The sequence below is a fragment of the Varanus komodoensis genome, unplaced genomic scaffold, assembly GCF_004798865.1.
Source record: "Varanus komodoensis strain SLA01 unplaced genomic scaffold, ASM479886v1 scaffold28, whole genome shotgun sequence".
In the NCBI taxonomy this organism is placed as follows: Eukaryota; Metazoa; Chordata; class Lepidosauria; order Squamata; family Varanidae; genus Varanus; species Varanus komodoensis.
In genome coordinates, this window is record NW_025335727.1 from 5,617,080 (window position 1) to 5,631,494 (window position 14,415).

The 14,415-nt window shown below is 43.5% G+C and overlaps 1 protein-coding gene across 1 annotated transcript in view; it reads right to left on the bottom strand.

Annotated features, from left to right (window-relative positions):
• NAALADL2 (N-acetylated alpha-linked acidic dipeptidase like 2) overlaps positions 1-14,415 on the bottom strand; it is a 414,058-nt gene that overhangs the window by 180,166 nt on the left and 219,477 nt on the right. Inside the window, exons 6-7 of the mRNA XM_044434625.1 lie at positions 5,879-5,971; positions 1,251-1,456 (exon numbers count right to left, since the gene is read on the bottom strand). Of these exons, the coding sequence (XP_044290560.1) occupies positions 1,251-1,456; positions 5,879-5,971 (299 nt within the window). The remainder of the gene's footprint in view (positions 1-1,250; positions 1,457-5,878; positions 5,972-14,415) is intronic.

Here is a 14,415-nt window from a genome sequence, read left to right on the forward strand (position 1 = left end):
TATTAAATGAACTTCAATTCATAACACAAACATGTAAATAAATAGCTGTTACCATTTCACTTCCAGCATTGCATGGGCTATACAGGCTAAACACACCATGGCCAGGTCAAAACACTGATGCCTCTGTTTGGATCCAGGGCACCCCAGTGCTCTGATGCAGTGTGCTGGTGCATCTTTCTCTTCTGTCTTCCCATGTCCCATCCATCTTTTCCCTCTGGCATACTTTGTTGTCTGATCTGACAGACAGCCATGTACCAATTAACCACCCACCCAGATTGTCCTTACTGATTATTTATCTAGTCCCCTGTATGTTGCTGATTGACTGAGAAATGCAGGGACTGCTACCAGATTGACAGATTGTCTCATTAACACTTCTTGTGCCCTCGGTGGATTCTAATGTACATCCTGAAAATTATTTTCATCTGATAGACTCAGCATTCTGTTGACTCTGCTTAGCTTTTGTTTGAAATGGAAAAACATTTTAATTGTCGACAAATTGGGGGAGGGAGATGCTGAAAGGCACGTCTGATTTATTTTGTGCATTGACGTAGACTAATAGCTGTGAGTTCTGAGTTCCTTGTACATGTTTTAGATGGCCCCTTTATCTAATTTAGCTTGTTTCTGCTTACCATGAATAAATACTATGTGTATGAAGAAAACTGACTGTGGGGTCATCATTGTATTCAAAGTAAACATATATTTTTACTGTTCTATGGGTGTGAATGGGCATCCTTTTGCTTTCATCCACCCCCAAAATGTGTGAAAACATGATCAGATCAAATGTTCCCAGCTTGCCCAAGCAGAAACCTCTGTATTTTATTCCATGTTTATTTTGTTTTAGACAAAACTTAAAGGTCATGGCAAACGTCAGTGACAACTCAGCCTAGGACTGGGCATGTTTGCACCTAACTGTAACTTATGCTCACAATTAACTTCTGAAGAGAAAGACATCACCTTTGCCATCTTCACAGCCTTGTTTTGTTTTGACTGCCCCCCAAATCTCCAGGCTTTATTTCTGGTGTGTGTGTGCGTGTGTGTGTGCATGGGAAATGGCTTGAGTGTCCCATTCTCCACTGGGTTCAGTCTGGAGAGACACACAGACAGAATGGGCAAGGCAAGCATCGCCTGATGCTGGGGATCCCAGGTTTTCTTGCATTTCATGTATTTATCCATTTGTTTATTTAATAACTAGATCAAGATACTGCTGAACACAGGTTAAAGGGTGATTATAAATGCCAGCATTTTCTTACCTCTGCCCATTCATAGGAGCCAATCTTGCCAAACAAGGTTTCTCCCCATGAGCAGAAAATTATGGTCCGATCAGGCCTCCAGCCTTTCTTTCCTTTCAGCATCAAGACTTGGATGAAGGCAGTCATCACAGCAGTGCCGTGAGCCCACTGCTGACTGCTGTAACCAAATAAACTGCTGTGGTGACTGCCAACTATAACATATCTATCTGAAAAAGAGCCAAATGAGCTTTGTTAATTAAGCAGCATGAGAAATCATCCTCCAAAACATTGTCTGCATCCATGAGATTTCCCATTCTTGCCAGCTGTGTAGCATCTGCTGTTCACCATGGAAATCAGCTGGGTTCAAGGGGAATTCCCATCAGAAATACCAGCTTCCTACCAGTTAAGCCCTAATTAGACTTTAGCCAGTTGGTACACCAATCCTAACACGAGATGCCAACGCATTTGCCTGCAGTACCAGTCTAACATTGCAGTTTATGGTGCAAAACACTATACAGAGGATCACTCATATGGAGACACCAAGGGCTGAGCAATTACTGGATCCATCTGAAACAAGATGAATTGGCTTAAGTGATTATATTTCAACTCACATTTTCCCTTCATTACTGCATCTGTGGAAGTGCACCCGGTAGTTTAGTCAGGATACATGTATTGTCTTCCCAGCATACACAGTAATCATGGTCTCCTGCTTTCTCTGTCCTAAAGATCTGCAGGCTCACTCAGGCATCCCATAGCCATGAGAAAGGGCAGGAACATCAAACTCATAAAGGAGCTTTGCTTCACCTGTGCCTTTTTGCCCAAGGCATAGCACCCAGCATGGATTTCAAAGCTCAGTAGGCTGTACAATTGCGCATGCTTGCTCCAAAGCTTTGCACTTGTGGTGGCCCTAGGAAGAGCACTAGGGTAGGGAAGCTGAGCAACATGTTTGAGCAAAGCAGTGCCCAGGTCCCACCTCACGTCAGCTGTGAATGCCGTAGGCAAGCCACACTCTGCAATGCAGTGCTCAGAAACCTGGCCAATTTCAGGGCTTTTGCAGGAATTGCCACCAGAGCCATCAGTGTGGCATAACCAAAAAGCACTTCCCTGCTCCAGCGATGAGTATGATGATTTATTTGATTTCTGTACTGCCCATCGTCAAAGATCTCTGCAAGTTTTGCAACAACACATAAAAGTAAAACAATAAAATACAAATCTTACAGAAACAAAGTATTAAAACGAATTCAAAACAACTAAAATAGACAGTAAAATTTATAAAATTGACAGCTATGCCCTGGGTAGCTGAGTGCATCTTTTAAAAATTTCAGCCTATAGGGCCCTCTTAAGCTGGTGTTGAAAAGCTGACAAATTTGTGACCAGGTGGGCCTCAATGGGGAGGTTGTTCCATAGAAGGGGGGATACACAAAGCCCTCCCCTTTGTTGCCACCCTCCAACCTTCCCTGACTGTTGGTACTCAGAGGAAGTTCCCAGAGGTTGAGTCTGGTGTCCAAGTAGATCACAGCTGGGAAAGGAGCTCTAAGAGGCAGTGAGATCACATATATAAATCTGGCCCCAAATATTTTACCAAAGCTCATACCTTCTTTGTGTGCCTGCTCAGAATGAAGTTTCGAATTTTGCTTCACACGCCATCCTCTAGTCTAGAGGTGCTAGGAGTGTACATGGATGCTGATTTCTCATGCCCGCAATATGGAGCAAGAGATGGCACGGAGGGTGAGAAATACATTTATATGTAAATTGGTTGCAATGTCCACCAGTTGTACTCATTACAGCTTACAGGGGTCACTATAGCACAAGAGACCTTCTAAGAGGATTCCATACTGGAAAAGTAACCCACTCCAGCATGCCACTTCCATGGATATAGCCAAATGCCTCCAGGCCAGAAATGAAACAAAATCGCACACTGCAACAACAACAAAAACAACTAGCACATTGCTATAGGGAAGGCAAAACCAACCCACACATGCGGAACATATTTCTTCCCTGCCCTGTCAGCAAGAGTCTAATATGCCCCCATAGCAAGGTAATAATAAGCCCTCAAAGGCTAAGGCAGGTCAAGGGGAAGTCATCCATGCCAATGCTGAAGCTTAAATAGCCCCCCTACTTAAAAGCTAGACATGGACCTGATAGGTCTCCTCACAGGCGTCCTTCAAAGTGCCTCCTCCAAGGACCAGCCAGCGAGGAGGACTGGCTCATGGAACAGAGCTGCAGTGCAGCTGAGTGGCAAACCAGTGCAGATTACCACCAGCTGTACAATATGGAGGGCTGCCTTCCTACAGGCACAATGCAGCACCATGGGTTTTTCTCTCCCACTGAGGCTGCTGAAGAGATTCTAAGTTGCATCTTGAGTTCTCCAAGCAGATCCTCCTTATTTAATAAACAGCTGCTTCATGAGAGCCTGTTGAATATCTGATGTTTATCTTCATCACATTGCTCCCCACTCCCCTTATAAGTTGCTTCGAGAGCAGCTTTTAAGGTGAAAGCAATGCAAAGCAGTGCATGCATTAAATAAATCACAGACACATATAGAACTTGGCAGCAGCAACCTAGCAATGAGGTATTCGACATGGAAATATCAAATGCTCTTTAAAAAGTATTTGGTTCTCTCAAAAGTCCCTCAGATTTTTCAGGAAAAATCAAATTGCCTTTACATTTCCCTTCAAGAAAATCATGGTGGCAACTGTAGTTTTAACGCACATCAAAAAGGAAGGAGTTAGAAAGGGTTTGCCTTTAATCAATCTGGTACATTTACAAGGAACCCTAACATTTGTGTCTGTCATGGTGCTTTGAGTTTTTAAGAACTGTTTAGTCTTTAAAAAGATGTATCTTTATCTCAAGTTATTCACCTATCCCTGCCAGCAACATGTTGACTGTGCCAGAAATGTCTGCACATTAAATTGTCTATGAAATGACATATTCCTCGGGGAAGAGGGTCACTGCAATTACTACTTCTGAACATTATTTAATTGAACTCATGGAGGCTGACTGACAAATTTCTACACAGAGAAGCGGTTTTCTAGCAACATTTATTTCCTCCTGTTGTATTACCAGGAGATGGTATTTTAGAAGACCCCAGATGCAATTGCATCAAACCTTTACTGGATGCATGCCGGAAAGCCATGTCCAGCACTGGAGGCCACCCTGCCTACAGCAGGCTGTGCGGGTAAAGGAGGAGGAAAGATAATCCCCATCCAGTTTCTCTAGGCCTTAGAATGTATCCGTGGGGGAGCTGGAAAGAGGGCTGGGACCAACTCTGGAGGGCTCAGAGAAATCTTAAGTAACCACTTCTTTCTTGCTTATCTGCTAGTTTTTTCTCTTCATTGCTTCATCTTCCATCAGAACTTCTCTATGGGAATGGGGGCATGGGGAAATCAGAAACTACTCATAGTGAAGAAGTAAGAGGTTACCTCTCGTCCTGATCCTTGACTTAATTGCCAATTGAAAAAAGAAACTGCCTCTACCAATTGGATCAACAGTCGTCCCACTATCTGCACCAAGACGATGATGATACCAAGATGATTCTGAGCAGCTCCTAGCAGAGCATGTTTGCATGCTTTGTGAGCAAATGTGAAATTCTCAGACATCCCTAAACTCAGGTGATGAATTCTGGGCCAGGTGGAGGAAAGGCTTCTCACTGCCAGAACAGGGGTAGTTAGCGCAGTTAGAACTAACAGTACCACCAAAGCTTGGAACGTATCAGCTGCTCAGATGAAATTGTCCAATTCAAAATGCCCACTTTTGTAATGAGTCCAGTGAACTTCATTAATAATAATAATAATAATAATAATAATAATTGATGCATTCCAAAATGGATTGATTATTTTTGGAGCGTGCACCCTTCTGCAGCAACACTTGGCCGTTTCTGCACGATGCTTGAGAAGTTTAACTTTTTTCTTCAGCACATCCGTTACTGTCTCCAAACCAATCAAAGTAAATGTTTGAGATGTGTACTTCCTTGGCGAACCAAGCATGCTGTAAGAAACAGCCATGTAGGTGAATATCCTCCCTGGTCAATTGTCCTCTCTCACTTGGTACACAGTTTCCTATTCAACTGATTGAACAAGGGCATTACATAGCCACCTAAGGGGCATATGGTGTAAGGATGCATGGGGCGATTCAAATGACAACTCCAAAATGCACTTGGATACTATGCATGCACAAAAATCATATATACAGGACAAGATCTTGGATTAACAGAGCACTCTTTATCACTTAGTTCATATAGATGAATTAGATGTTTACTGAGGAAATAACAGATTCTACTGGAGTAGAAATGAAAGTGCCCTCAGATATACATGATTGTTCTTAATTCACCTTGGTTCTGGTAGCAGGAATTTTGACCTAGGATTGGCCATTTGTCCAGGCACAGTAATGCCTAGCTGAAGGCACTATGTGAAGAAAACTAACTATCTTAGTAGGAATGTACCATGTACTTACTATGTAACATTCACTCAATGCATGTAAGTCCCCCAACTCAAAGGTGGGAGAGCTCGGGCTTCAGAGTCCTAGCTCTGTGATACTGGCATCTTAGAGCTGGGGGTCCAAAGAATCCTTTACCCTCTCAGGTGATGTCAGCAGGTTATGGAAGCACAGCAAAGAGCAATGGGAAAAGGGGAAGATGTGTGAAAGCTTACCGGGAAATGTAGCTCCTTTTAAATATCCAATAACATTGGACATTGTCTTATACGTTGGCTGAGACTGGACATTCAGAGTGATGATTGTTCTTTCTGCTAAGAGAAAGAGAAAGTACATATATTTGATATAATGAAAGGCCAACATTCCAAAGCCCTAAAAACATCCCATTGATTTATAAAAATACACCTCCTGGATTAGAAGATATTTTCTGCCCTCCAGTCTTTGTCGGTTAGTTTGTTGCACTCTTTTTGGTTAGGTTTTTAACTAAATAACAAAGTCCTACTTTTGTGGGCTGTGCTTTAGAATACAACATGCTAACAAAAAACATCAAATAAACAAATCAGAACTATCAGGATTTAATTAATTTACAAAGCAATCCTACAGCTGCTTGCACAGCATGGGGGGTGGCACACAGTATATGATCATTCAGATTCCCAGGTTTGAGGTCAGAAAGCTGCTCCAGGAGGGGGATAGATGTTCAGGTCCCCCTCCCAATGCCCCCCCCCCCACACAGCCTTTGGCAGAATGGCACCGGCTGATCCTCCAAGTTCTAACTGTCCAGCTGCTCCACACTGAGATGACCTTCACTGGGGAGCGTCTCTCGTTCTACATAGGATTCCCATAATCTTCCAAGCTTGGAGGGTTCTGCACATCCTCATATGGTTGTACTCTTAATGGCTGTTGAAGTTATCCGGAATTTATTTATTTATACAATGGAATTTTGTGTCACCCTTCCACTCAACTTGTGCTTGAGAAGACTTAAAATGTTGGCTGCACAATCCTATACATGTTTTGACAGAAAAGGTTCCTACATCTCCCAGCTTTATCCAGCTGGTGGTAGGGAACTTTATTCTACAATCTGCATAGGATTGTGCAGATCTTTGTTCTTCTGAATAGTTGGGCCAATTACATTAAGACCTAGGAAATATGGAACAGGAAAGGGGTGGACAGGAGATATTATTTGTTCCCTGTCCAAAGCACTGGCTGGAATTAGTGCTGTATATGCTGACCAATTTTACTTCCCTTCACCTTCTCAGTGTGCAGCACTTATGGAATGCAACCTTCCACTGGCCAAATGGATAACTTGCTTTTGAGGGCCTTAACCAGATTCAGTCCTTGGCTTCTTCAGGTGGTTTTGTTATCTGCTGTCAGGTTGCCTCCAACGTATGGCAACCTAGCAATGAATGGCCCCCAAAATGTCAAGTCCCTTGAAAATCCTGCACAGCACTTGTAAATTCAAGGCTGAGGCTTCCTTTACAGAATCGATCTACCTCATACTTGGTCTTCCTTTTCTTCTGCCTTCAACTTTCCTTGGATGATTGTGCTCCCCAGGAAGTCTTTCCTTCTCATGATATGCATGGCAGGCTCAGCTTTGTCCCTTTTCGTTTTGTTTTCAGGGCAAATTCTGGCTAGATTTGATCTAGGACCAATTTGTCCACCTATCTGTCAGTCCAGAGTACTTGCAAAGCTCACTTCCAGCACCACATTCCAAATGAACTAAATTTCTTCCCGTTGTACTTCTTCACTGTCTGAAACCCAGGAGAGCTGCTGCCAGCCAGTGTTGAGAAATGGTGGGCAGGGGAGAGACTGCTGACTGCTTCCAGTGTTCCTAAGGAAAATGGGATTGTATGGGAGTGCTCTAGGATCAAATGGCAACACCAACATTGACCTATAATGTTGCATGTTAGGATAGTTCCCCAAGACTAGATGATCTTGCTGCCACATCTTTGTTAACAATACCTTGCAAATTGCATGTTCAAATGTGGCGTTTTATGAGGCTTTTGCTAGCATTCCCTATATTCAAGGGTACAAGCTCACAATTTTAAAGCAATCTTAATTCTTCTACTGGATACTAGAGAATTTCCCAGGACTGTGCAGCACCAGCTATTTTCTTTGAAAGAAAACATTTCCTCAACAGCAAAATGGTTCCTGCATTTGTATGAATTGAGGCAAGCCACAAGATGTTGCAACATGGACCTTGCAGGATTCAAACCATTCTATTGGGTCCCTCTTTTCCACCTTCTGGTTTTGATGACAGCATCCCAAATCTGTCAAGTTCAGCCGGTCCATGTTGTTTGCTTCCTATTGAAGGCTTTTGGCACTTCTGCACATCTGTCAGTCCTCCCAAGGTGGCTGAACCCTCTGTCTTGTGCAGGGATGGTTCCACCTTGGCTACCTAAGCAATGGAACTGAGTACCTGAACACCAGGGACAGAAGAATCACATTCACATCAAGCAAATTGGACCCAAGGAATGCTCTGTGGAACAATTATTTTCTTCATAGCTTCAATGAGGATCTCTCTCCCTGTCCTTCCCCCCAGTCATTTCCTTCCTTGCTCTCCTTAAACAAGCATTCAGGAATGCTTAATTGGGGGCTACACTGCAACAAGGAAAATAACCTGTCTCTCTGTCTCTGTCAAAGGGACTTTCAAGTTCATGTTCCTAGCAGTTGACTAATGAGTTTGTTTTAAAATTAATTAAAACTAATGTCTTTTTTCCTTTACTTCTCAGGCTAAGAAAACAAATGGCCTCATTACACCCTGAAATGGAAGCAATAGCAAATAGACCTTTCTTTTTTGTTTCAGCAAAACGTTAATAATAATAAGATTCAATGGGAGCCATAATACTGTAGCAAGAACGTCAATAGCCTTAGTGGAGATTTTACCCGTGTGAAGATTTATTCTTCAGCATGGCGCATCCTGTGTACCAGAGAGGGCAAGGCAGAGCCGATCGATCTTGTGTACCAGACTGGTCTGTGTGCATGCCTGTGTGTGCGTGTGTGTGTATGCTAGAGACCCCCTCCCCGCAATTCCTCCAGTGTTTGAGGACCAAGCCAGTTTTCCTTGCACAACTGTCCAGTGGTGCATCTGACATGCTGTGACAAACAGGGAAGGAGATAGGGGGACCCTGAGAGGGCAGTGGCAAGATGGGAGGAGAGAGGAAGACCGGGACTGCAGGGGAGGAAAAGCAGGCCCAGCATTCTGTCTCACATATCCCTAACCCACTCCCTCTCTCTCACACACATACGCACACATACACTCACAAACCTCCCAAGTGATTTCTTTTCCCATGTCAGAAGCTGGGCACTGTGGGAGGAGAGGCCTCGCTCCACTGCGCAGTGCAGTAACATGTGGATTGTGCCCTTCCAGGTGGTGGGGCTTCCATAAGGAACAGGCCCTTGGCCAAGACTCTGTAGAATCTCTGAGGAGGTCTGGCAAAACTCTTTGGCCCACAGGGCAACACTTCTACCATAGGTAATGGCTTCCATTGTACAATTAGTTTCTCCAATGCTCAGCCAAAAATGTAATGCTATAAGATTCAGACTTGTCCCTCGGAGCCAGAAGAGAATGAGTCATTGCCTTCTGCCACATGCCAGCTATTTGGAAAGCATCCCCACACCCGCTTCCACCCCCGCACCACCACTATTATCTTCCCCAGACTAAACATGCCAAGGTTACTCATCCTTTCCTCACAGTCCTTTGTCCTCCATAACCCCACCAAATCTGTTGCCTTATCCTTCCAATGTATGTATATCTTTCTTTAAAAGGAGGTGCCCAAAACTAGCCAATATGGCACATCCTTTTCTCCAAAAGGAGACACATACAAAAGTGACAGATTTTGTATAGTCACAGGTGAAAGCACCCTAGGTCTATGAAGGTGGAACACGGCAAGGTTTGTTGAAGAGCAACTGGAGTTGATCAAACAAACAGAAAACCACCCACACCTTTGGCTTATCCAATATCTTAGGATGGGACTACATGTGATGGGAACACAAAGCTGCTAGAGAAAATTGGCAGGTCCATGTCAAGTCCTCCTCCAAATGACAATAGGGTATTCACTTTACCCCATAACATCATAATATTATGTGCTTCTCTCCACACCTGATGGGTGGAAGGGAAGCATGCTATCCTAGCAGGGGCCACTATATGGAGAGGACTGTAGTAGGGGACATGCTTTGCATGGAGAAGTTCTTTGCTTTGAGCCATAGCATCTCTAGGTGAGCTTATCAAGCATCTTGCCTGGACTGGTGCTGCCAGTCCATGTTGATGATAGTGAGTGAAACGGACCAATAGACTGACTCAGCGATGCGGGTGAAGGCGGCCATGGGCTACAGAAAGGAAGGAGGTCCCATTTTCAGTGCCAGCTTTATGTTTCCTTAATGTGTACTTCTCCCCTTAAATAGGAGATAATGAAGGAGAATGTTCTTCATTGTCAACTGACATCTTCCAGAATCAGAATAAAATGAATAGATGCATTGTACAGTAACATCAATGGATTTAAAGGTTTAGTGTGTCTAACAAAAGGCTGAAAAAGCTCTCAATGGGGTATGGAGAAGAAGTAAAATTTAATTTCCCTTAAACAGTTCTGACAACAAATCTCACTTTCGAACATTAGACGTCCGATGAAAGACTTTAAAGGTCTTGACAACTTTATCTCCTTCTACTATATGCTCTGGAAAGTGACAGGGAGACTTTGGCTTAATGCAGCTTGAAATATTCTCTAAACTTTATCTAAGCCATAAAGCTACTTCACAACTAAAAGAACAGAGAGGGATTACTGTTATCATTAATATTTCTAGCTTAGCTCCATCTTTCAGAGCCCTTTCACTTCAAAACCACGAGCCATAGCATAGCTAATGCATGTAATCTACACTGCCCCACAACTAGGGATGGATGGACCTGTCAATTTCTCAGGTTTTCCCAGTTAATCTTTTTTTGCATCTGGTTTATCTTGTTTCCATGTCAGTTTCAGTTTTTTTAAATATACATGAAAATTAATATGTGTTTTTGCATGCATGTCTCTTAAGGCTCACATTCGTGTATACAATTTTGCCTGGTTCATGAATTTTTGTGTGCACTTTCCCTTAATATATACACTTTTCTATGAATGTTTTGATTGGATAATTCTATCCAAAATTCAGAACAATGTGGATTATATGAAAGAGAAGAGACTCTGGCTTGAGGCACAGGTTGGAAAGTGCTAAATTGGTAAATAAAATTCTCCCCATCCCTACCTATCCCAGCGATCCAGACACTTGTGCAATAGCAACAGGAGATAAACTACATGGGAACATAAACCACATAGGAACAGTTTTATGCCACATCCAATGCGTATGGATAACATAGTTAACATGGGTTCAACATTGTGAGTGTTTCATGCAAAACCTTTATCCTGCAGATGCTGCTACTAATGTGGAATGTCAATGCAGTTATAAAAGAAAGTGTGCAGAGTATTAACCTTCCTTCCTTCCTCCCTCCCTTCCTTCCTTCCTTCCTTCCTTCCTTCCTTCCTTTCTGGCATTGATTGCATGGTGGTTTTGATGCAGTACGAGTTGAACAGCATGTGAAAGGAGTTCTCTGCACAGAGCTTTTGTACCTCAAAGGATGGAGGTTTCATGCAGACTTGTTCAATGAATGCCTAGCTATTAATACACTGGGACTCCATCACACACACACACATGCGTATAGGGACATATAGTACACATTTTAGTAAAACATTGCCAGGGAAACAGCCATGCCACCCTAAATGATATCTTGATATTTTCAGTGTTGAATTTATTGTTTCGGTTCTATGTTGTAGTTGCTGCTGCTGATGATTTGTTAGATTCTTAATCTGCCCCATTAGCCATAATTATGATTCTAAGATGCCCTGAGAGCATCTGTCGGTTTGGAAATAGGGAAGACAGAGCAAGAAAGAGAGTGCTGGGATTCAAAGGCCCACACAACCAATTGTACACATTTGGATCTGTGACTTCCATTTCTTGAAGAGAAATGCCCTTTAAGCAAGGCCAAATTGCTTTTGAAAGTGAAACAGCAATCTATGAGAAATTCACTTTTGCTTCTGAAAATGAAGCATGTCTCCATTCAAAGCTCCAAAGTGAGTATGGGCCCCCGGCCTCTAAAAACATTCACAAATGTCAAACACATGCTTACATATGTCTGATATGGATATGGATACCAAGTTCCTTTTGCACACATTTTCTCAGCAGACTAAATCAGCCCTGTTGCAGTTTATGAAGGAAATGTCTGCAAATTTGGAAATTCATGCACATTTTGGGAGATCTGTGCAAATAACTGTTTGATTGCTGCTCAGTCTGTGTAAATCTGTCATCTGTGTGAAGCAAGCAGCAATTACCCCTGAGAAATAGACTTAAATGCGTCATGACATGATAATCAGAAAATCCTAGCAGGATTGAACATTGCTTATTCTCCCATTCCTAAAATAAAGTATTCTCTAAAAGTAGTTTTTGTTATGATGCAATAGGCTTGTTTCAATAAGAAATGTCAACAATCTTACTGGTTATCTCTAGGGATGTGTCAGAAACTTGTTTGGAATATGATTCCCTGGGCTCAGCTCCTCAGCCTCTGGTCCCCTTTGTGGCAGCCCTGAGTCCCAGTTCCTGAGTACGTGAAGAGCTCATGCGGTACTCTCCGGGAATCAAGTCCCAGGGGCTGTGCAAGCAGTGCCCATCTCCTGCATCTGGGTTAACTGCACTTTGGGTGACTGTGCCTTACTCCAAAGAAGGCTGCTCATGAGGAGCCACTGGGAAAGGGGACCTGTGAAACTGCTAGCGGAACCCCTCTTCTGTGCCAAGTACAGCCGCCCCAGCATCTGATGCAAAAGGAGGCTGCTGGTTCTGCAGGCAGGGGCTTGAAGACTTTCTGTAAGCTTGGCTCACTTTGAAAGGTAGACCAAGGACTAGAAACAGTGCCCTTTGAGGAGAGACTGGGAGAACTGGGCATGTTCAGCCTGGAAAAGAGAAGACTGAGGGGCACATAATATCCCTCTAGAAGTACCTCAAAGGCTGCCACCAGTGGAAGGTCAAGATCTTTTCTTGCCAATGTCAGAGTGAAGGACATTGAATAACCAATTCAACCCAGATTCAGGCTGGACATCAGCAAAAGTTTCCTCACTGTCAGAGCAACATGACAGTGGAACCAGCTGCCAGGAGAGGTGGCAGGCTCTCCCACACTAGAGACATTCAAGAAGAAACTGGGCAGCCATCTGAGTGGGATGGTGTAACTTGGTGTCCTGCAACAGCAGGGGGTTGGACCCAAGGCATTCATGGTTCCTTCCAACTCTAGTATTCTATGATTCTAGAGGAAGCCCAGGAATGTTTGGAGGGGCAGATTCCTCTAAGAGTAATCCTAACCCTAATGTATAAGAAATTTTACTTTTGCTTTGATTAGGAGTGTCCCAGTTCATACCTCCCAGAGTGAAAATGGACTCAGGCATAAAATGTAATTGAAACACACACATTTCTAAACCTTGCAATGTGATTCATAGACGAAAAGGAATGTATTTGACAATGCATGTGCATTTGAAAAATGAGCACAGATATACTTGAATCAATTGCAGTTGAATGCATACATTTGGGAAAAAAGATTCTTGTGTGAATTATTTTTCTAAAATGCAGTGCTTGTGATCCGATAAGAACTTGAGTCAGAACAAACCTCAAGAAGGAATTTGGAGAACTTCTGTAAGTTTGACTTTTGCTGATATGAGCATCTCTAGCTAAGACCAAAGTCTTGGGCTCTTTGGATCTGCTCTTGACTGCAGTGGGGAGAAAGCAGTTCAGTTCAGTGGTCCCCAGAGCTTCGTTGCAGGTTTCTAAACCCAGGTGTCCAGTGCTGTTTGATACGCTGCTACCATAGCCGGATAAGTTGATCAGAGCCTATTAACAGAGAAGTCCCACCTGAGGCTACGTTGTCCCTCAAACCTAGATCAGTTGGAAAACTCCATACCTGCCATTTACAAACTCTCACATATTGCAAAATGGTGTGTGGGATTTCACATGTATGTTTAATCCACAGCTGCACAGTAGAGAGGTGCATTCAATTAATCCATAATTCTGAGCCAAACATAATTCTGAGCCTTTGGACCATTTTTGGTGCTTCCAGTTGTGAGGTGAATGGGGCTTTCCTCTGAAGTGAACCAGAACTGAACTTGGATCCGGATGAGCCTACACTGGTGTGGGAATGACTTCTCTCCAAAAATGCACCTTTTGTTTTTCTTTGCCTACACACTGAGTATGATATGGCGAAGAGAGGATCCGAGAGGCGATGAGGGGGGGAAACATCCTTGACTTGGTCTTGACCAATAGGGAGGAGCTGATAGATGAAGTACAGATTAGGGGAGCTCTGAATGCTAGTGGTCACTCCATCCTTTGCTTTGAGATCAGGGGACTGGGGACATGCAGCAGGTCAAGCACTAGAAGCTGGGACTTCTAGAGGGCCAACTTTGGCCAACTGAAGGCCAGACTGGGGAAAGTCTCCTGGGATAGGTTACTGGAAGGTAAGCGAGTTGAGGAGGGGTGGATAGCACTCAAAAGGGAGCTTTTGGAGGCACAAGCCTTGATGATACCTCTAGTAAGTAAGGTGGGGAGGCGGAGGAGAGTGCCGCCATGGATGCGAAAGGAGGTGGTTAGAGGGATTAGATGAAAGAGGAACCTCCACAGGAAATGGGTACTGGGGGAAATAGACAAAAGGGTATACCGGGAGGAGGAGGCCCGTTGCAGAAGGATTCTTCGCAAGGCT